Source organism: Apostichopus japonicus, chromosome 21 (genome assembly GCF_037975245.1).
Source record: "Apostichopus japonicus isolate 1M-3 chromosome 21, ASM3797524v1, whole genome shotgun sequence".
NCBI lineage: Eukaryota > Metazoa > Echinodermata > Holothuroidea > Aspidochirotida > Stichopodidae > Apostichopus > Apostichopus japonicus.
The window spans coordinates 16,353,216-16,376,249 of NC_092581.1; the positions used below are offsets into that span (position 1 = coordinate 16,353,216).

Genomic DNA, 23,034 nt, shown 5'->3' on the forward strand with positions numbered 1-23,034 from the left:
TGCATCGCATAACTGACTATGATGATATATTCTCGTGACCAGATTTGTTATGTTTACATCACATAACTGACTATGATGATATATTCTCATGGTCAGATTAGTTATGCTTACATCGCATAACTGACTATGATGATATATTCCCATGACCAGATTTATTATGCTTACATAGCATAACTGATTATGATGATATATTGTCATGACCAGATTTACTATGCTTACATGACAAAACTGACTATGATGATATATTCTCATGGTCAGATTTATTATGCTTACATTGCATAACTGACTATGATGATATATTGTTATGCTTACATCACGTAACTGACTATGATGATATATTCTCATGGTCAGATTTATTATGCTTACATTGCATAACTGACTATGACAATATATTCTCATGACCAGATTTATTATGCTTACATTGCATAACTGACTATGACGATATATTTTCATGGTCAGATTTGTTATGCTTTTACATCACATAACTGATTATATTCTCATGGTCAGATATATATGCTTAAATCGTTTAACTGACATATGATGATATATTCTCATGACCAGATTTATTATGCTTACATGACATAACTGACTATGATGATATATTCTCATGACCAGATTTATTATGCTTACATGACATAACTGACTATGAAGATATATTCTCATGGTCAGATTTATTATGCTTACATCACATAACTGGCTATGACGATATTTCCTAATGGCCAGTAATAAGAAGTTACTTGCATTGTCACAGGGAACTTGGTGGGACAGCAGATGGATTGAAAATTAAACTGGAATTTCTCTTGCTCTTTTCACAGATGATTTTCAAAGTTTAGTGGTGTGTGAACACAGGCATATGCAGCTGCACTGTGAAGGTGCCAACATCATAGCAATATACTCTGCAAGCTTTGGAAGGACAGAGCTTGGTAGCATGGAATGTCCATCTTACACAATGCACGAAATAGGTAAGGAACATCATCGTCAGCGCTGTTTCATTCCACAGACTTTATTGACAATTTATGCATATTTGCACGATTGAAATGTTTAACTACTTAAAGGGTGTGAAGACTCGCGCAAAAAGAAAATTCTAATGCTGGCAATCTGACCTAGTTTTGAATGAGGTGTAACAGAAGTGTTAGACACCACCATCGATCCCAGAAAATACACACACAGCTTGCTACCGTCGGTAATAAGACATTAGTGTACAGTCAGTACATACAGCTGCGGTCAATACCCACAGCACAGTATACAAACGATACAACGATGGACATCTCAGGTTCAGCTGAAGGTAACAAGGTATCACGTTTCATTACTGTCTGCATTTGTAGCGGCAAGAAGAAAACTTCACTTGCCAGCAACAGAAAGTTAACTTTTTCCGAGCGCGGCACGCGGTTTGGGGCGAGTCTTCAATGCATTTAAGACTTGAAGCCAAAGCTGATCTACGTTTTAACGATTTTGACTGTTCACTTTTTAATGCAGCTGCAAGGGGATATCTTTTCCCTAGAAATATTAAACCCTACTTTCTACATATTGGCCGGGATACTTTGGTGACCGCCAAGTGCAGTGGCGTAGCTAGGGGGGTCAAGGGGGATGTGCTCTGGGCACCGGGTTTGGGGGTGCTGAAATGGGAGAATGAAAGTAAAAAAAATAAGCACTTTGTAGAAAATATGACGAAATGATGTATGTCTCATTTTCATTTATTTATTTCCATTATATATATAAATATAAATATATATAAATAGGACAGGCATGAATATCGTTGTCAGGCATGAATACTTTCCAGTTTCTAATAAGAATCTGAATGTAGCTGTTTTTTAAATTGTGATTTCTTTTTATTACATTTCGACCGTTTTCTCTTTCACAATATTATAAGCATAATTGGGGGGGGGTGCAATTTTCTACTCTTGCACCCGGGCGCCAAATCCTCTATTTTACGCCACTGGCCAAGTGTCCTTGATTTTGAATGTTAAATGTCTGCCTTAGATGTAATGTTATCATGTAAATCTAACTTCCATCATGATGAAGGGCTCTTTACCTCTGGTTTCCTCCCTGCATGGGAATTGACTGTCAGATACTTCCTGTGTTTACAGATCCCAGTTAACTCTCCCACATCCTGATTTCTCTGTAAAAATTCTTCTTCTTCTTGACATTGTTTTGAGGCATTGAAAAGTAACACTTTCTTTGGTAAGGATAACATTTAATACTTGACTATATAGTTGTCTTCTGGTGAGTCATGGAGCAGGTTGAAGTCATCCATATGGAAATCAGCTATTTTTAGATATTATGCGAGGATGTGAAATTCTTGGGTTTGGTCCAAACGGTATGAGAAATATGATGCTCTCATCCGGAGGCTGTTTGAAGGTTTGTTACTTGAAGGGTTCCTCAAGAGACACTCCAAGTTTAACAATCACTCTTTTGTGTTTCGATGTCATTAAGATGCCAGGGTCAACCCTTAAATGGGTGGAAAATATTCATCTTATGGTTAAAAAGTTTTCTTTCTCTTACTAATGTGGGGTGATCAGCATTCTGGAATTGGTTGCTTGAAATCAGTAAAAGTCTTCCAGACACTGCACGTTCTAACCCTTATTCAAGTTCAAAGATATTTTGTATTAACGGAATAGGCGCGTAGCGAGAAATTTGCCAAGGGAGGGGCGAAGCCTGTAGGCGAACTATGTAAGCGTAGTGGCACCATGGGTTGACGCGAAGCGCACAAGAAAATTTTGGCCAAAAATGCCTCCCAGATCGCTGGAAAAGGCACTTCCCAGGCCTTGTACCTTGCATCTAAGCATTTTCTATTTTGATATTACTAGCGATATCATGAAAAAATACAAAAAATATGCTCAAGGGGTGGGGGCTACGGCAGCCCCCCTTGGCTACGCGCCTGAAACGGAACCGTAAACTTTCACTCTGATTCAGCCCCACCTTCTCGCATCTATCTTGGCATAGAAAGAACTATCCGTTTATTTGGAGAGCTGTCAAAGTGCACCTCTCTAGAAAATTGGTTGAAATAATTTCATTTTAATTTATACACTAAATTACATGTTTCATTGTTTTCTATCAGTGACTTAATGATCACAGTTGCTGGAAGCTGTTTAATTAAACCACTTGACCTGGTAAGATCCTTTGTTGGGGCTTATAGTTTACAGTAAGCAACCTCCCCATTGTCATCCTGTCCCATCAATAGTATAGATCTAGTAAGTTGTACCTGTAGTAAGTTTAAAATATCTAGTAACTTGTTGATTTTGTAGTAAACAGTTTCAATCGTGTGTTCACACATGTTTTCAGATTATAGCTATCGATTAATCAATCAATTTTACAAATATCCTGAAGGTAGACACTAGCTTATTCACAGTCATCATTAAGACTTCTGATTCTTGAAGACAACAACCTTGGTAAGCTCCTTTAAGACGGCAATATGTTTGGTGGAATTAGCCTAAGGCTGATATATTGTTTATAAATAGTCTGACATATTAAGAAGTCAAAATGCAAAATATGATGATTGAAGCAGACGAAGAGAATTAAGAGAGAGAAATATGAATACAGACAGAGGGAGAGAATTAACAGAGAAAAAATATGAATACATTTCTGTTTTTTCCCCACTCTCATTACTTGCCCTGCAATGATATCATGGCTCATTCCATATCTGAATGTCAAAGGAGTTTGCCAACCCACTGCCTTCATTACCTCGACAATGATTCATTTCATTTTACATATTTTTCACCAAAAAAAAATGTATTTGTGAATATTGGGGTATACTGTACTTTTTATTAACATTTAACATAACTGATTATTAATGTAAAAAAATAAATAAGGATAATTTTCTAACAAGGGTTTTGAGTTCTTTATCTGTTTACATGAAGACTTGCAGCACATTGAAACTGAAAAGAATTTCTTAATATTGGTATTCCATATTTTGGCAAAGATATTAGGATGTTCTAAAAAAAAATTATTTTCATTTATTGAGGGACAATACTGTTTCACTTCAGTATCCTTCATGTAACTAGCCGTACAACTAAAAACCTTAAACAATACAAGGAAATAGATACATAATTCATGCAATATTTCCAGAGTAGCTAGATTTGACTTCTGTTTCAAGATATTTTAACAAAAGTTGTTTTGCAACTAAAGTACATGAAAATTGTTTTGTAGGGCAGATTTAGCATCGATATTTTAAATATAGGATAGGAACTATAGGAATTGCTGAATAATAACGTGACACAGAAAGTTTGAAATGAGATTCTTTGATTCAAAAGGCTTTAAAATCTGTCAAGTTGGTCTTTTTTTGTCTTCTCTGTTTGAACAAATGACATTGTTCTCACTACATGAAAATATTAAAGCAAATTTGAGCATTTTATAGTTTCTAATTTGAACAATTATGAAAGGGTCTCATGAGAGTAAAGAAAATATTAATATTTTTATAATCGAAGGTAAGCAACTCCCATCTCCTCATATGTCTGAATTGATAGATTCCAGCGGAGCTTGTCATGACAAGCTAAATTATTACTTTTGTCCCGTAAACGAGAGTCATCTCGTCGAAGGAATGATCATCGTTCGCGGATGGAATATTTTAGTCATTCCTCCTAAGTCATGTGTTGCTTCATTAGTTTTTGTCATATTGATCCATGAACAACAACCCTAAGGTTAATCAAGAAACCTACTGCAGAGATTTTGCACTCTCGGAGAGATCGATTCGTGAGATTCCGACAACTAAGTCGGAGCTAGATGTCAAGATGAAAGCACCGTCGTCGAGCGACGATTTCAATATTAATCTCGTCGTGAAAACAATGTAATTAGATTTCCAGGTATTTCAAGACTGATCAACTTCCATATATATTGGACTTGTGATCTGGGTTTGTTTTGGTCGTAGCAAATGAATATTAACAAATAAAACATGAAAAAGGCTCCATAAAAAAAATTAAAAATTAAAAAAAACATTGTAAAGTAAAGACATGACAGGTATGCATACCATTCAGTCGCATTTTGTTGGATCTTATTTTGCTCATGCTCTTTAAATTACAAGAAAACTCATCGTCAACGTTAAAGCAGCAACATCAATGTCTACCACAAGTTCAATATTAAACCTCTTCCTGTAAATGCCTTAAAAAACATCTGGTTGACTTTCAAAAATCTTTTAGTTGCCACTTTGAATGGCTATATCCTCTGGCCAAAGGGAAAAATCTTTGTTATGATTAATAAAATAACAGTGAGAGAAAATCCCCACCCCACCCACCATGTTTTTGGTAAGGTGATAGTACATTGTGTAATGTCTGTGATTTCACAAATGATATTTTTCATTGTGTCCCCAATTTTGCCCCCATTCAAGTTGTGCCACACTCACAATTAAATGTGTTTGGGATTAGTTCTGATGCGAAACACAGATGCAGGTCGGTCGTTATCTCGTCACAACATTGCTACTGATTCAAATAAACAGCTGTGTAATTCTTCCAAGGCTATAGAATCTTGTCACATTCAAACTGAAAACTTTACATTTCAATATTATTCTTTTAAAGCTCTCTTGGGAGGTATTTTACAGTTATGGTTTTAATAGAACAGTAAATGTTACGGTTCTGGTGATGGAATATATAATATTATAATAACATGGGAAAGGTAGTTGCACTAATACTTGAAACTTGGCTGATCCCTCATTTATATTTGATGTATATAGGCTTGGAAGAACTCATAAATACAACCTTAGAAAGTTTGTTGGAAGTGTAGCGTAACTGAAGGAAATGTCGCTGCAAAGAATACTGCGAAAGAGATATTAAAAAAAAATTACACTATTTACAATGTATATTTACATAATGTGTTGATATCCTATATAGCTCTGTGGTGAGTGGGAAATTATATCAAATGTGGAGTCTAAGAAATATTATTTTAAGATTGTTTCACTCTTGGACATTGAACTTAAGGAAGTCAGGATGTTTGTTTCTGTTGTTAATAAAACAGATGGTTCCTGTTATGTACATGTATTTGTTGCATAATATTTATGTTTATCTTGTGAGATCACAAATCAATTAATTTCTACACATGTATGTAGCACAAATTGTATTTGCTGGATTTACAACAAAGTTTTGTCAGTATTTTCAATTACTTATAACTTATCTTCTATGTCTAAATGGAGAATAATATTCAGTTACAGTGTATGTACTTTAACCAATCAAAGACTTCATGTAGTGAATATTTAAGAGTGGGTAAGGAGGGGGGAGGGGTGGGGATTGGGTTGGTGGGTACAGGATGGTGAGCTGGAGGGAGAGGAGCCTGAGTTTTTGTCAAAGTTGTGGAAATGATTGGCTACTGTTGACAATTGTTTTTGGTCTTCCCAGCATGCATGAGTGCAAAACTGATTTTCTGGAAACTCCATGGTAAATCACGTATTGGATCATTATAACTAAATACAGTAGAACATTTTGCTATTTTGTGTGCTTTATAGAAACCACAATTTTATGAGAATTGGAAAAGTTTACAGTTGAAGAAGACTCAGGAAGAAGAGAAGAAGGATCAGACAAGCTACCATTATTATAGATATAATTAAAAAAAGGAGGTTTGGCTTTGTTATGTAAATAAGTGTTGAATATGTAAAATATTTGACATTCTTACATTCTTCTTGATACATTTTCTCACCAGATTGCCAAGCAGAGAATTCACTAGAAGAGGTCATGAAGAGGTGTCATGGAAGGAGAAACTGCGCTCTGAAGGTCGCTACCAAAGTCTTTGGTGATCCCTGCCCGGAGAGAACCCATAAATACCTGAACGTGGTGTATTCGTGTGGTGAGTATTTCTGATATAGTTTAGTAATGCATGTGTTAAAGTAAGAGGGCCTGACGTTTCGATCCTAGCAGGAACTTCTTCAGAGGCTGAATGAAGATGATCCTGCTGGGATCGAAACGTCAGGCCCTTTTGCTTTTACACATTCTCTTACACAGGCTCTTTTAGTGGATAAGCAGTTTGCTAACAGTTTTGTTTATTTTGATTTATAGTTTAGTAATGATGGCATTTGTTTTAATCTATTCAAGAATAAAAGAGAAAAAGGACCTAGAAGTGGGATATATTCACTGAGCTATCCTCAAGTTATAATCTGAATATTGAAAATAGAATTTCAAGTTTCCTTTTGTGATGTTAGCTCATGCGGTTACCACTGTTGAGCTGTGCGCTGTGCCTGTCTATATGTCTGGTATGTTAATTAGCAAAGCGATATTGCTGAAACTGATTACTAATTACCCTTGACTGATACGTTAAAGCTTAATACTTAGTTATATTTAATTAAAACTTAAGGAAGTATCCACAGCAAAATCCATAAAAAGCACACATTTATTTGACATTTTATATAAATATCCTGGCTGGCTTTGACTTAAGTAAATTATTTAGCATCACAGCAAACTTCAAATGTACTGTGGTAGTTGATCATAAATGCTGTTGGTCATTTCAAAGCCTGGACACTTATGATATCTTGTGGGAAATTCTCTTTCTCTTCCCTCTTTTCCCATCCCATCCCATCCCATCCCATCCCATCCCATCCCATCCTCCAGCCCCCCCACACCCCTACTCCTACAGGGGCATTTTTTGTAATATGACATCATTGAATATCATTCCCAAGCAAGTTTTCTTGTTCGCGTATAATTCATTCTGAGTATGAAAACAATGAAAGAATTCATTGATGGGTATACTAACCAGATGATACAGATACCCTGGCAACATGAATGTGTTTATAAATAGTATATTAATATTCTGTGATAGGTGTGCCTTTCAATGGATAAACATATGTGTATCAAAGATTCAGCCTTGTCGAGTCTGTGTAATTATGAAGAAGTATTCACTCAGAAATAATGCGATGATATATAAATCAAACGAAACGTCATCGTGAGATTCCACTTACAGGCTAGATTTACTCGATAGTTAGCTTCCTCTTACAGATAAACAGATATATATCATCCATTTCTCTCTTTTTGATCAATTCCAGCACTGAGATATAAAGTGTATATTTAAACGCAACTTCGTTGCAAGCGATACGCGCTGGCAGGATCGCATTCTGATATTCACATTCAAATAATTAATTTTTCATCTTATCCTGAAGTTTTGTCTGTATATATTGAATACTTTTGATTGAGAATGTAAACAATTTGAAGTATCCAAGAATATTAATTCTCTATCATACGAGTCGGAAGTGATATCATTTCAATTAAAAGTAGAGAGATCGTATCTGAAGCAAGTTTGCTCTCTCTTTCCATTTTCTGAGTAAACATGATAAAAGTTCAACTCTAACAGAGTGCATGTTACCCTTTAATGTCCCTTTGAATGTTTGAAGTGAGTTGTGAATCCACAAACAGTGCTAACATATGTGCAATGAGTAAGGAGCTACATTATCCACTGAATATTAATTTCTGTTTTTCCATGTCCTGTTATAAATGTATCTCTTTGAAAACCATTAAAATGCTTAACTTAGGCATACTACAATATGTTCAGGTAATTAGTTCATATAAAATAAGAGGGAGAGAGATAAAACTTGTTAGGATGCTGCTAATCTACTGTAGAACACCTGCTTAGAAGTTAATGTATTAAGAGTGAAATGCTCTGATGTTGCTATTTCAGCAGGAGCTTCTTCAGAGGCGAACTGAAATAGGAAAACAGAGCACATTTCATTATTCTGTGTTATGATTAATTTGTCCGTCCATCTGTAGATTTTATTTATGTCCTCTTGTTTCTGTCTGCCTATAAAGAAGATCCTAGCAGGATCAAAACATCAGATTTTCTACATTTAACATATTTATATCAAAGAGATCAAAGAATCTAGTTTGACTAGCATTTGAATTGGTCATTAATTGGGTTTGCATGTGGTTAACATTAATGGGAAAAAATCTTTAATTCTCTCCACAAAAGATTTGGCAGCAGTTAATGAAATTGCATAGCTTTTAGGGATAAAAGTAAAAAAGTATGTGGGGTGTAAAACTATACACATGTCCTAGCTCGACCAATTTCAGTGACACTTAGATCACTGATATTGATTTACATTTCCGAACCCAAAAATGTTTGTTATCTTAAACTAGGGTATAAACCCCAATGGTGAAGAAGCATTCATTGTTTTACCTCAAATTCTAGAAATCATTTAAATTCTCTGTATTTCGTACAAGATAGACCAAAAAAACATGGCTCTTCCCTAGTCCTCTCCAGGCCATGTTTTTGCCATTTTTCCCCTTGTCTTTATTTTTAGTTACAGATTGACAAATCACATTCATGTCCAGTAATAATGCCAGCTCTATTCTGAGCCAGCATGATACCTATAAAAGAGAACATTAAAAAATGTCTTTCCTTAGAATTATGGTAACATTACACCTATTTATTTATGTCATTGCTGTCAATATTGAGTCCAAAGGTCTCGTGTTTAATATCAAGGTAGATGACTAGATGTAGGTTGAAGTGAACCCAGTCAATTAAAATAACCAGACTCTTTGATGGACCAGTCATAAGCATGCAGCCCGACCGTAATAGTCCTACTAATGATCATCGTTAACATTCCAACTCAAAGGTTTTGCGACTCTTGCAATGAGAGAGACAGTCGCTGATGATGCGGTCAGGGGGGGGGGGGACCTGTTTGTGCTCTGCTGCTGGTTCCATTTTGCTCAACTTAATTGGCCGAATGACATCAAATCACTTTGATCTCGAACTTGATCTTTGTTCAGGACTATAATACAAGTGAAATTTAGGAAATGACATAGTTATCTTGGATAGTATTGATAGGTTCAGGTGTAAGGTAGTATTGGTTTATCAGGGTATTAACATAAGGAGTTCAAAATAGAATGTTAAATAACAAGATGTGAATGTCAAGTGTCGAATAGCTTGCTATTAGGATGGCGACGATGCCCTGCTAAGTTACATCGAGTGGGAGGAGATGGAGGGTGGTGTGGGGGTGGGAGAGGAGGGTAGGTGGCCAATTTGGTGGCCAATGGGATCTAGTACTTTAGGCAGGAGTGTTAGAACAGTGGAAAAATTGGGGGAGCTCCAGAATGGAACCAAGGGGCGTAGACACCAAAAAACTGTCAGAATGTTTTTTTTCTTCACAAATGGAAGAATAGATAAAAAGGTATCATTCATTGTCCTACAAAACATATCCCATTGCAATTTTATTCAAGTTGGAGATAAAACGAAAAAGAAAGAAACACAAGTGGAAGGGGGTGGGGATGTTTGTCCCCAGGGGTGGGGATGTTGATCGCTCATCCCTCAGTTTTTGTGCCGTCTGTTAATTGACAGTGTGCCAGTTATAATTGGTAGCAGTCTTAAGGGGTAGTTTACGGTATCTATGCATTCATCCCTCAGAGATTTAAAATAAAATGAACATATGAAGGGGAAAAAAAGAGCATTGTTTGGAAAGAAAATTTGAAGGACTTGTAATAGTTAAACTTGGATAGTTGCTTAACTTGTGAATTAAAAAAAAAAATAATGTTACAAATACTGTCTCTACAGAGGGCGCTATGCAGAATTTATACTCTAAATCCTGCAGTAGGTAGGTAGGTAGGTAACAGGAAAAATGAAAGGAATAGGTGAGAATATTTATGAAACACAATAAGAAATGCAACCAATTGACAAAGTTAAAGGAATGTTGAGTAAAACTTGGAATATTTTTGACAGACTTGACAAATTTATTACCATTTTTTTATTTCAGTCCTTTTGAGCTATTTTGATATAAAATGATTGAAGATCCTTGTGAATTTTCTATGTAGAGTAGGTTATTCTCATTATCTGTTAGGTAAGTCTTGTTACAAGTTTGATTTGATTATCCACCAAGAGAGCATTTTCTTATCTTAATTTGTTTAGTTTTTTTGTTTTTCATGAATTTGGTTATCACTTCACGTATAAACACATCAGATTCAACATAACAAAAGTTGTAATTACATAAATTATATAATTTTGGGCTATTTCTGTCATAACCGAGTATCAACATGTCAGGAGCAAATTTTGAGCCAGTTCAGCAATGGTTTGTCTACATAATATCATTTCTGCATGATTTAGACAATGCAGCTTCTCCTCAGTATTAAAAATATCAAGCAAAATACAAAGTCAGGCAAAACTTTGAAAATAACAAGTTTTTTTATTTTGATTAAAATTTTGCATATTATTTAGCTTTTTAAAGTCCTAGCTGGGACAGATTTACAGAACCATGACAGAAGAAGAAGAAAAAATATCATCTGCCAAACATTTTGCTCAATTTTAGGAGTTTTTTCCAACAATGGAAATTTTGATGTAATGATCCCCCCAAATTGATACAATATATTATTGCCTGCTGCCCTCTAAGTATTGAAAGTTTCTATATAGCACCCTCTATAGTGATACAAACAATATACTCTGTTCCCTTCTGTCGTGGTCACATTCTTTAGACACACGCATCTTTACGATACAACAGAAAGAGTGTTTATTACGTTATGCCACCATTATCAAAAAGAACTTCACTTTCACCCTGAACATTTTGCCTTATTATTAATAAAACATGGAAAATATTATGTCAATTAAGGAAATGGATGCTCATCAAAATGAAGGGGATATGACATTTGAAGAAAGAATTTTGCTAAAGTAATTAGCACATTCTTTTTGAAGGCTAATTAAGATCTCACATTACCAGGACAGTTCTGTTGATGTTTTTGTGTTTTAACCTTTGAAGTTTCATTGGATTATGATTATCCTCATTCTCAAGTGAACAGTTCCTATGGAAGTGATTTGTGCATTAAATATATCAATCTGGAACATTGGTATGTTGGCTTAGCCTGCTGCGGAATACTGAAGACTGTTTATCAATTGTGTCTGTAAACAACTTGGCTGATCATTAGTAAAGAAGTATGTAACATTGGTTTGAATTTTCGAATAATTAACCAAGTCATCTCTTGGGCTCAAAAAGAAATTTAAGTTAAAAAATGAATCACAGGGAACAATCTATTTGGAATCTCATGAAAGCATTTCTTTCCCATTTTCAAATCGCCGTTTTGCATCACAAATGGACAGATGTACTAAATATTGTTTTTAAAAATAGAACCTTTAGAATTTAAGGGGTTTATTAATAAATAAATTACAAAATTGGTAAGACCAAAAGATTTTAAGTTAAATGTTGGTTCCTGTGTGAACGTTTCTTCAAAAATACGAATATGTTTTAGGAATCCATTTAATTTAAGCTGTATATATTACATTTAAGTGTTAATAATTTAATGGTACCACATGTAATCCACTGCAAGTATGTTATTTTAATTCAAATTTGCCATTTCCCTTACAAATGCAGATATCTTTTAATGTTTATTTATTTGATAATAAACTACACAATCCGCAAAACTCTCAAAGTTGCAAAATGGATTTTCCTATGATCAACACCTATTCAAACTTTACATTTTAATCATCTTATATAACATATAACCTGCTCAATTAAAGAAATATAATTTATTGAAAATTGCAATAATTTTATGGTGCCTTACTAGATCATCAAAAGAATGATCGTATTTAGGTACTTTGAAGATGTAGCCTGCTACTACACTGGTCCACCAAACTTCCATGATTAAGGCAATTTTAAATAAAAGCCATCAATTTTGAAGGCCTTGCAAATGACAACAAGAAAACGTTACAGTTACAATTGTGTGGGACACAATATTTTTTTTCTGTCTGATTAAACTTTGTAAATTACTTACAACATAGTGGAAACCACAAAGATCTATTACTTAGATTGTTGGATACTCAAATAATAAATTTCAGAATATAACATGGCTTGGTACAGACTGAAGCAAAGTCTTAAACTCAATACAAGATACATATCTTGACATTTCCTTGCCATGTCAGAAGGCATTTATGAAAATGTTCCATATTTTCTCAGGATGTTTCATCCTGTCTTGGTAGATTAAATTCTGTCTCCACTATTTCCATATTAATGAATGTATATATTTCTTGTTATGATGAGAATCCTAAATAGTGTTACCAGGGAGGTGCTATTAGATAATGAAAGGCCTTTGTCTGATATAGAACTGTAAAAAAAAAATGTCACAAAGACCCTCCTCACCACCCCCCCCCCAAATAATAATAATATAAAAAAAAACATGGCAAGAAATATTTTCCTAAGATAACCCTTCTTTATGATATTTGAACTGCTTTTGTGGCAAGCATGATTTCCTGTTTACTGTGACCTTTGACATGGCATGTCAACATGAAAATGTCAAACTTGCTGCTGTCAATTGCTATATGAAGTAGATATAGCTGATCTTCATACACCCCTGGTACTTTTACCACATACCTTTAATTACTGAATTATCTCTGCCAATTTACTACTTTGCTTGTTTCTCCAGGACTCTATATTCTCTTAGGCTGTTTAAATAATTTAGTGGTCTTTGATCAGTAATATTATCTTTTATGAACTTACACTTCGGGGTACGATTTTTGTGTATTTTAATGTAGATTCTGGTAACACACTGACCCCTGAGGGGGCCAGTGTTCAATTACAACAGAAAGAATGCAGCGAGGATGTGGCGTGGTATGTGAGCAATGAACTTCTTCATCTATTAATAGTCTGATGAAATCAAAAGTGCAATAGAACAATTTCTGTCGGTGGAGTTGCACGTACAGTAGTCTCAGACCATAGTACCTTCTTGCATGAACGCAGAGACAACATGTTGTAGCATCATTCATGTTTCTTAATGGATGACAAACTGCTTAGTACATTTATATATATGTACAGTTCATATGTCTGAAGAATGTTGAGGATGTTACTGATGGCAGTATCATATTGTTAGTAGTATATAGTTGTTGGTAGTCGTACTTGATCATTCATGTTTCTTAATGGATGACAAACTGTTTACTACATTTATATATATATGTACAGTTCATATGTCTGAAGAATGTTGAGGGTTTATTGATGGCAGTCTCATATTGTTATTAGTTTAGGGTTGCTGGTAGTCCTACAAAAAACAAAAGCAACAGCAACAATAGTGAAGTAAAATGCAAAAGTTGCAAAAGTGTTTGCTTGTTTGCGCTGTCCGTTTGCAGGATAACAATATGTTTTCAAGCTTGCATAAGATTCAAATATACTTGTGAAAAATTACATTAGCTTGTAGTCATGTTTGCAAGTCTGGGTATTTCCAGTAATATGCAACATCTCTGCCAAATTCTTATAAGCAAGTATGCATTTCAACTGTGTGTTTGCAACACAAACCTTTCTCTGACATGATCCATTCGTGGGATCAATAGTAATACATAATTGAGAGTACAAACATTAAAGAGAGAAGAAACTGCCACAAAAAGCCTGCGTAGGTAAATATGTCAAAGTTAGAGGGTCTGAAAGACAATCATTACTAGCAGGTTCTTCAGAGACTAACTGAAACTAAAATAAACATACAGTACCAAACTTGGTGGAAAAAAAAGAAGAAAAAACAGGAATGAAGAAAAAAGAGGAAAGAAGAAGAATAGTAGAAAAAACAGGAAAGCAGATAAAACAAGAAAGGAGAAAAAGGAAGAAAACATAGGAAAGAAAAAATATAGAAGAAAAATCAGAGGGAAAAAAAGCAAAAAGAAAAAACAATAAAGAAGAAAATAGAATAGATAGAAAAATGGGAAATTGAAAAGAAATGAGAAAGAACAAAATAATGAGGGGAAGAAAGAGGAGAAGTAAATTAAAAGTTCCAAAGTTAGCTGATAAGAACACAACTGTGAAGGATGCAGTGCATGATGACATCAGACATTACATATTATAGGCTCCTAGACTCAGGACTAGATAATGTAAAGTCCTTACTTGGCTCATAAATTGCAGTGCTCACCAGGCTGTACTTCGTCGTTGATCTAAACCATCCGTCTGTTTTTTTTTTAACACAAAGACATTATTTGCTTAGTCACAGCCACCTGTTATCCCTGTTTGCACATTTGAAAATGTTCTCGTTGATTAAATTTACTTAAGTTCATTTGCATATGAATAGGTTCTCAATAGGATTATACCATTATTTCTTGCATTTGTTTCTCCTCTGTGCACACGTGTGTGAATCATGCTTCTGTTATTATGTTACATCATGACATAGAGCTATATGCAACTGTTAATCCTCGTTTGATATGAGCAGCCATATGTGTCGTTTAAGTATTTAATTAATCTTGAACCTGAGAGTGCTTTGGCTCTGCGGAGATGGTGACATTATTAATGAATTGCATGTCCTTCCACTCGAGTGCATTGAAGCTTAAGAAGTACTTCTTCTGGTGTGTTTAATGATATTGCCAGTACAGTCTTCATAAAGATTATGAGCAACTCGGTGAGTTATCATTTTGCATTCTTTCAACAAGTACATACTATATATGATCTGCTCTGGGAATTTGGAAATCTGCTCTATATGTGCTATATACTTCATCGTCGTCGTCATCAGGGTTTGAAGGGGTGGGTTAATTGGGGAGGAGCAATCCCACAGGTTAATTTCACAATGGTTGCAGTTGGATTTTACATGGCATTGAACAAGTTGCATTTTCTTCTATTGTTGTCAGGAAACATGTGCAAGAGGTGAATTCTGAATTGTAGTCAAGCAGATAATTATCATGCATTGTCATTGCGTGGGTTTAATTGTTATGTAAGAGCAATGTTAATAATTGTTACAAAGATGAACTAAACATTTGCTTGCTTTAAGTCTCTCTCGAGCATTATAATGGCCTCATCTGTAGTTTGTGCAGACACATTCAAACTGGCTGTAGTCAAGGTTGCATGGAAACTTGCAGTTTTGTGTTGGTTTTGGTCTCCAGAATTCAGAGAAACTTGAAGGACAATGTACAGCAAGAAACTCTTGGTGCCTTTTGATTATCTGGAATTGAGTACTGTAACATTTTCAATTTTAGTTGCAACCTTAAATACAAATTTGAACTTAGAAAAAGCATGTTCCGAAACTTCAGATGGTTGAAATAAGATGTTGAATCCTGTCTAGTTTTACATTCAGTATAACCATGGAGCTATTACCGAAATAGCTCCATGGTATAACCATGGAGCTCTCGTTTATAGCTCCATGGTATAACATACAAAGTTAAGTGCTCAATATGCGGTTCTTCTTCTTGTTAGACCTCTATCCCTCTTTTTTTATTCAGAGGCAAATTTGTCTTGTTGCCCTGAGGGCTATTGAATCAATAACCACAGGACACTGACCCTGTGAACTGTTAGTCAACTTAAAGAGGCTGCTGCACTATATGGGTTGAATTTTGTAAGCTGTTATAGTCAAAAGAAGAATATCGAGAGTAGATTTAAGAAGCTGATTATTTGATGCAAACAATATAGTAAACAAAATTAAAAGTAATGTAATTATAAGGAAGATTGTCCACATATAGGAGCGAAGGTTCAGTAACAGTAGGGGCTGACAACATCTGGGATAATTGTATCACATATGCTTTGAAGGTGTGTATAAGATCGCTTTGAAAGTGTATCAGTTTCATAATATGATTAGACCCAACCAAAGACGGCCAAATTGGTCAACATTGTGGTCAAGTGCTTTTATCCCTTTGTACCTACCCTATCTCATGATCCTACTTTGAATTTTCCTTCCTTGAAAAATAATTAATTGTTAATACATCCCCTCCCCCCCCCCCCCTCCTGCTGCTGGATGTCTGAGAATAATGTTGGAATGCTTGGAGACTTCAAAGAGGACAGTACTTTTGTAAAGATTTGGTGTTTTGGAGGTAATATAGAGGACCTTTAAACTTGTGGTTTAGGTGACCTTCTCTGTAAGTGAGTTTTTGTTAAGGCATGGAGCTATAAACATAGCTCCATGGTTAAGGGTAAATACTTCCATGATGGCATCCTCCCCTGCTCTTTTTCCATGGATGGGAGAAACATGACAAGGAAAGTGGTAAAATTATATTGCATACTACAGTAGCATCTTACCAGGGAGCATACTACTCCAGCTCCCTGATCTAACACTGCGTCTATGAGAGGAGGGGACATCTAGGAGGGGACATCTAGGAGGGGACATCTGACATTCCTTCTAAGAGAGGGGGGTTTCTCTACCTGTGAATTATTTGCTGAGGGACAGGAACTTATCTACCCTGTGAAGGGAGCACAAGGAGAATTGGTAGGTAAGAATGACAATAAATGGATAGTTGGATTTGTACCACAGTGGTACTGTCTAACTCTGTATAAAGAATTGTCCGTTTTCAATGTCAGATATGAACAAAAGTATGTGTAAAAGTAAGTTGACTTACTTTTACACATTCTCTTACACAGGCTCTCTAGTGGATAAGCAGTTTGCTAACAGTTTTATGTTATTTAGAGGAACAATAGTAGTGATTGCAAGATGATGACATCACTAATGACATATCTTTATAGATGTAAATTGTCTAGCCTTTTATTTTGCTGGAGAAAATAATGTATTGACGGATATGAATTATTGACCGTTGACGGACATTGGTCATTGTTGTAGTCGTCCGGTGGTATTTGCTAGAGGCCTTGCTGTATCATTTGAAAGCAGACTAGTGTGGAGAAGAGTTATTAAATATAATATTATGGTGTAAGTTGAACAATTATGTTCTTCTAAGTTACTGTTTAATATTGATTAATCTTTGTGGGAATTTCTCAAGTATTTTACAATCTCTGTTGTTATATGTAGAGCAACATTCTTCACATTAATTACACTAAGTTGTACTCGGTTAGCCAGGTATATACATCAAGGTGAATTACTTGGTCGTTAGTCTGCAAGGAATGTGTAACCGTTAGTAGGCTACATCATTAGGACTTAATTTAACTGTTGGGGGGAACACGATAATGCCCTGTAGGGGTTACAGGACTCAAATCTGATATGAAAATGTCAATGTAGAACATGAATTCCATCTGAAATTGTGAATAATGAAAATCTAATGAAATCTCGGTACAAGAATAACCAAAGTAGACACAATAGAAAAAGGGGGGGGGGGGAACTCACCCAGAAGGGATAAACTTAAGAAAGAAACGATTGAAAGATATCAAGTGTTGAGGCAATTGTTTTACAAAGCAAAGAAAGATTGCCCCCCCCCCCACCAACCCCAAAAAAGGAAAAAAAAGAAGGAATTAGAAGAATGCTATAATAAATTGCCTTTATAGTTTAATTCCAACCTTTCTCAAGGTTTTCAGCCCCATTTTCTTTCTATCAACAATTTCCACTTGTTCTTGAATGTGAATATTTAACCTTTCTTCAATGAACTAAAAACTGAATTACACTGTAAATTATGTGGTAGTAAATGCACAAGCATTTCTCCTGTTTCCCACCATTCCCTTTCCCATCCCTATCCATTCCTCTCTCCCATTCCATCCACTTTTCCTCCCCCAGCCACCAATCCACCCCCCCCCCCCCCATCCTCATCTAGCCCTGCTCTTTGTTAACAGTCACAGTGATCTTTCGCATATATGTGTTCTTTGTTTAGGCTATCTTCATTGTTTCAAAAGTATTTTAATAATGGTTTACTACTTGTTAACAGTCCTGACAAAGATAGCAACTTCTTGTTCCCTTTGTTCCAAGTGTAATGGCCTATATCTCTAGCACCGCATGAACCCACTTTTGTTGAACTTTCATTTTATAATTAATACTCTGTTTCAACTTTCTGCTGCTTCATAAATATTGCATATCCTCAGAACAAAGAAATGTCCACTTGTTATCTAGTCTTTGTTTCAATTAGTGGTTGTTGTCTTATATAGAAGACCATATATTTAATTACCAGTTTAAGTTTTATTCCTTTGGATGCTTGGAATGGATTTAGTGGAACCTCCCCACCAAACGGAACAAAGCTATCAAAAATAAAAACAGAGATAATAATTTAGTTGCAAGATCATCAAGCAGAAAAGATTCCAGTTCCGAATGTAGAAAACAGCCGTTATCATTGCGGGTAATGATCTTTAAACAATAGGGGTATTAAACATGTACAAAATCTGTTTTTGTGTTTTGAAAAGAAGTTGGTTGGCATTTGACAGGAAATATTGACTGTCTGGAATTGGCAGTGCATGGGAACAAACCGGGCAGAACGTACAGTATCAGCACAACAATGAGAAATACAGACTGAATTATTATTCAAACAGAGCAGTGTTGTGGGGATAAGAGAATACAGAAGGTTTGAAATTATTGAAGTGTGATGAGTGTGTGAGTTTCTATTAAAACGTGAATCTCTTTGTGGTGAGGAAATATTAAGTTCCTCAGTTGTGTCTTGTTGAGCTTGTATCCCAAATTTGGCATGCAACAGGACCATCAGGTTTAAAACTACATATAAAGCAGCAAAATTTTGTCAAAATTTTAACATGTTTATTTTGATACCCTACGGTCTTTCTGATGAAACCTTTTTTTCTCTGGGAGTAACAAGTTTGTGATGTTCTAAGACTATAATCCAGTAAAGCAGGGAGAGAGGAAAATTATGACCCAGTGTAGCTAAGGAAGCCTCAATTACAATACAACACCATTTCGTTGTTTCAGTAGGGTTCAATAGGGTGAACAAGTCTTAACAATATTTAAATAGTCAAAGGTTGCAAGTGACTATTAAAATCGAAATTTTTAAATCTCAAAATGGGCAATGTTATCAGCCAAGGGTGTAACAAGCCCTTCCATGTCACCGTTGGTCAGACATAAATTCATTCAACTCCCTCATTCCTTCCTCAGCATTCTTTCCCTCCTCCTCCCATTCCCTCCCCCCCCCCTTCTCTTCTTTCTTCTTAAGCTCCCTTTCTCACTCCCTCCCTTTTCTTCGTGACCAAAGGTTTGTCATGAATGAACCTTCCATGCTCACATGTACACAGATCATCCTAGTCTTGTCAGAACGTCACTTACAGAGAACTCATAAAATTTTAAAAAGCCTGTCCCCTCTTAAATTTACCCAGGCTCTATGAACGCTGTGAGCCAATTATTCACAGTATCAGATTTTGAGTTAGAAATAAAAAAAATATATAAAAAACCCTCTTCAATTACAAGTGGACAAGCTTCTAGTATATTATATATGTGTGTAGCCCATCTAACAAAGCATGAACATCTAGGTTTTTCTTCAGCCTATGGTGTTTAAAGTAATATGGTATGTCCAATGCAGTATTGAAATTAAGAGTTATTCTTCGCCTCACACAGTTGGACCAAAGAGATACAGTGGTTGTCCTTGAAGTGGAGGCCATCTTGACCTAATTACATAACCAGCTTGAGCTGGTTTGGGTTCCTCTAGACCAGCAGGGAAGAGTGCTGGGCCAGGAAATCAAAGGCAGCCGTATCTCGAAATTAAATTGTTTCAGTTAATTTATATTCCTTTTGGTGATTTGTTGCCGTTTGCTCCTTGGTCGATATCATGCAGTATGTGGGCCCTTAGCTCAAGCATTGTATTAAAGCACACCATAATATGTTCAATGTGCTAATTTTAGTTTATCAATTTCTAAAACTCACATGTGGTTGTGGAATTGTACTGAATCGGTCCTGCTACTACAAATAATCTCCCATATATATCATCAGTATTATTTTGGTTTGTTTCACCATACAAGCAGTTGTAGGGAGCTTATAACATTACAGTGTAGGTCTCAAATGCTTGTACCCTCATCCCCCACCCTCCTCCCCACCCCCTCCCTCCCCTGGGTTTGTTGACAGCTTTTCTCTTGTTTCTTTGTTTTGTTGTTTGAATCAGATATCTTGTCTCAACTGTTTATCATTTTTCACACAAATTGCAATGAATATTAATTAAAAATAACTGGCAAAATATTACTTTTGAAGAAGGCCGATCTATAAATCTTTTTACAAGTAATAATACTTATATTATATAGCCATTCATTTATTCATTGCTCCTTCGAATTTACATTCCAATTTACATTGAAAGGAGATAACAGTACAAAAGAGTTACTCATCAGTTAGTCCAGTCTGAAGGCAAGGAATTTCATTTAGTTTCCCTCTAACCACAAGAGATTTAACGGATAGATCATGTTTCTAGATTTGCATTTTAATTTACATACTCCATGAGCAACCAACCGCATGAAACAGTCAGATATGTGAAGATTGAGGTACAAACTTTGCAATTGACTGTGAATGAAGGGCCAGTTCAATAAAACTAGCACAGCCTGACCATATCAGTCTGAAACTCGGCGTAGTGTGTAAAAGTGGCCCCAAAAATGTGACAATTAGTTAAATCCCTTCTTAATAATGGAATGGTCCTCACATCAAAATGATAAAATATATTATTATACAATAATTTATTCACTCTTTGTAATTCCTACGCGAAAATCTTGAATTAACTCATAATGTGGTTCTTGATTTCTTATTAGTCCCCACAGTTTAATGCTGAAAAAATATTCCTAAAATATCTTTTAACAGATACTCTTTTCTGTTGCAGTATATGTGGCTAAGTGCTATAAAAGTTGTGATTATAATAATAATAATAATAATAGGCAGTGTATTTTACTTCTGGCAATACTCTATTAAAGCAATACTAATGCAACTTTTTGAGCTGATTTTGTTAATTATTTTTGATAGATACTAAACCATATACCTAAACCCAGATAAAAACACCTTTCAGTAACTAGACTTGTAGAGTTTCATCAAATTCCATTTTGCTTTTCCCACATAATTATATAATAACATCAATTTGAAAAAGTGTCTAAACTGACTACAGAATATTTTTTTTGTATTGTTTGTAGAATATTATATATTCCCTCAGAAGGTTTGCAAATCATGAATTTGACAAAAAAATCAAGAACCTTAGGTATTTCTTGAACTTTGTCAATTTAACATTCTGTTACATATATAATTATCACATTTACTTTGAAAATTGCTACAATTATCATAGTTTGACACCACAAAAAAAAAAATGCAATCCCTCCTTATTAACAACAACACATATTTGTCTTTCATTTGGATATCCTTCAAATTGTACAAACATATAAAAGCACACAGCCATTGATCATCAGTTTAACCTTGTGTCAGTTGGTTCAATTACCCACCACGTTGTGGTTGCTGATCATAAAATAAGGCAAGGTATTTTGGATTCTCCAAAGCTCGGGCGTTAGGAAATTATTTCTCGGACATCTTCACGGGACAAATCACCCCTCGCTGAGTCGGACTGTCGGCCGGCTATCTCGGCAGTGAAGCGTTCTTTCCAGGTACTAGCAGTGAGTAGTGAGTAGTATTGAGCGGCGGCATATAGGTTGTTTTGTTGAAACTGACTATTAGGAAGTCGTCACATCCTTTTGCGACTGATTAATTGCAATCGTCTTGTGCATATATTTGTAGGGTCCCCCCTCATGATGTTTGCATTTTGGATTTTGACTTGGAAGGACTGCAGCTGCTGTTAGTTCATCTATAATATTTCCAGTTAAGCGTTCAGCTTTAATAGATATCTGCTGGTACTATATGGTTGTTAACTCCTGGTTGCAGTAAATAGCAGTGCTTCTGTCTTCTGAATTTTGTCGTTTGGAGTTATTTGACAGTGGTTGGATTGTGAATGGATGCATATATGCATGGGGTAAGTAGTGTTACATGTGGGTTTTAAAATAACTAGTGATATTACTGTACGGTATCTCACACATCAGTAACTTATGAATAGCGCTTAGAAAAATTGGAGATTAACATGTACTATGCAAATTTTATGTTGTTTTTCCTCTAATATTAAGTGAATCGAAATGCGGGAATCTCAGAATCATTTTTGCTCTCGTTTCATTTCATTTTTGCCTGATTATATTCAGACTGCTTCCCAACTTGAGTATTTTTTGTTTTTAATGTTTTTTTCTGAAATCGGCAGATAAATAAATGACAGTGTAGGTGCATGCGAGTATGATTGAACCTTGCATGTTTCCAGGAATCAGTAAGCCTTTTATTTAAATGTAAAAGCATGTCCAATTCTAAAGCTTCTATATATAATCTAACAGGAAAAAAGCGTATCACTATAGAAGCAAGAGAGAAAAGAAAATGTTGTTTTTCTATGAGATCTCTGTGAATGTTATGACAGGCTTTAGCTGATTTAGCTATATAGTGATGTGTGTCATTTTGTGCTGGGTTAAGTTTTGAGGGGCTATGGGATCATATGAGCAACCTTGATTACAGCTTGATCGGACACAACTTCAAGTTGATATCTTTCGAGTTCTGCAACTTGTGC

General features: G+C 35.4%; 1 protein-coding gene across 1 annotated transcript in view; it reads left to right on the forward strand.

The window, feature by feature from the left end:
* Positions 1 to 23,034, forward strand: part of LOC139962768 (uncharacterized) — an 81,400-nt gene that overhangs the window by 39,803 nt on the left and 18,563 nt on the right. Inside the window, exons 4-5 of the mRNA XM_071963079.1 lie at positions 816 to 962; positions 6,622 to 6,765. Coding sequence (XP_071819180.1) covers positions 816 to 962; positions 6,622 to 6,765 — 291 coding nt within the window. The remainder of the gene's footprint in view (positions 1 to 815; positions 963 to 6,621; positions 6,766 to 23,034) is intronic.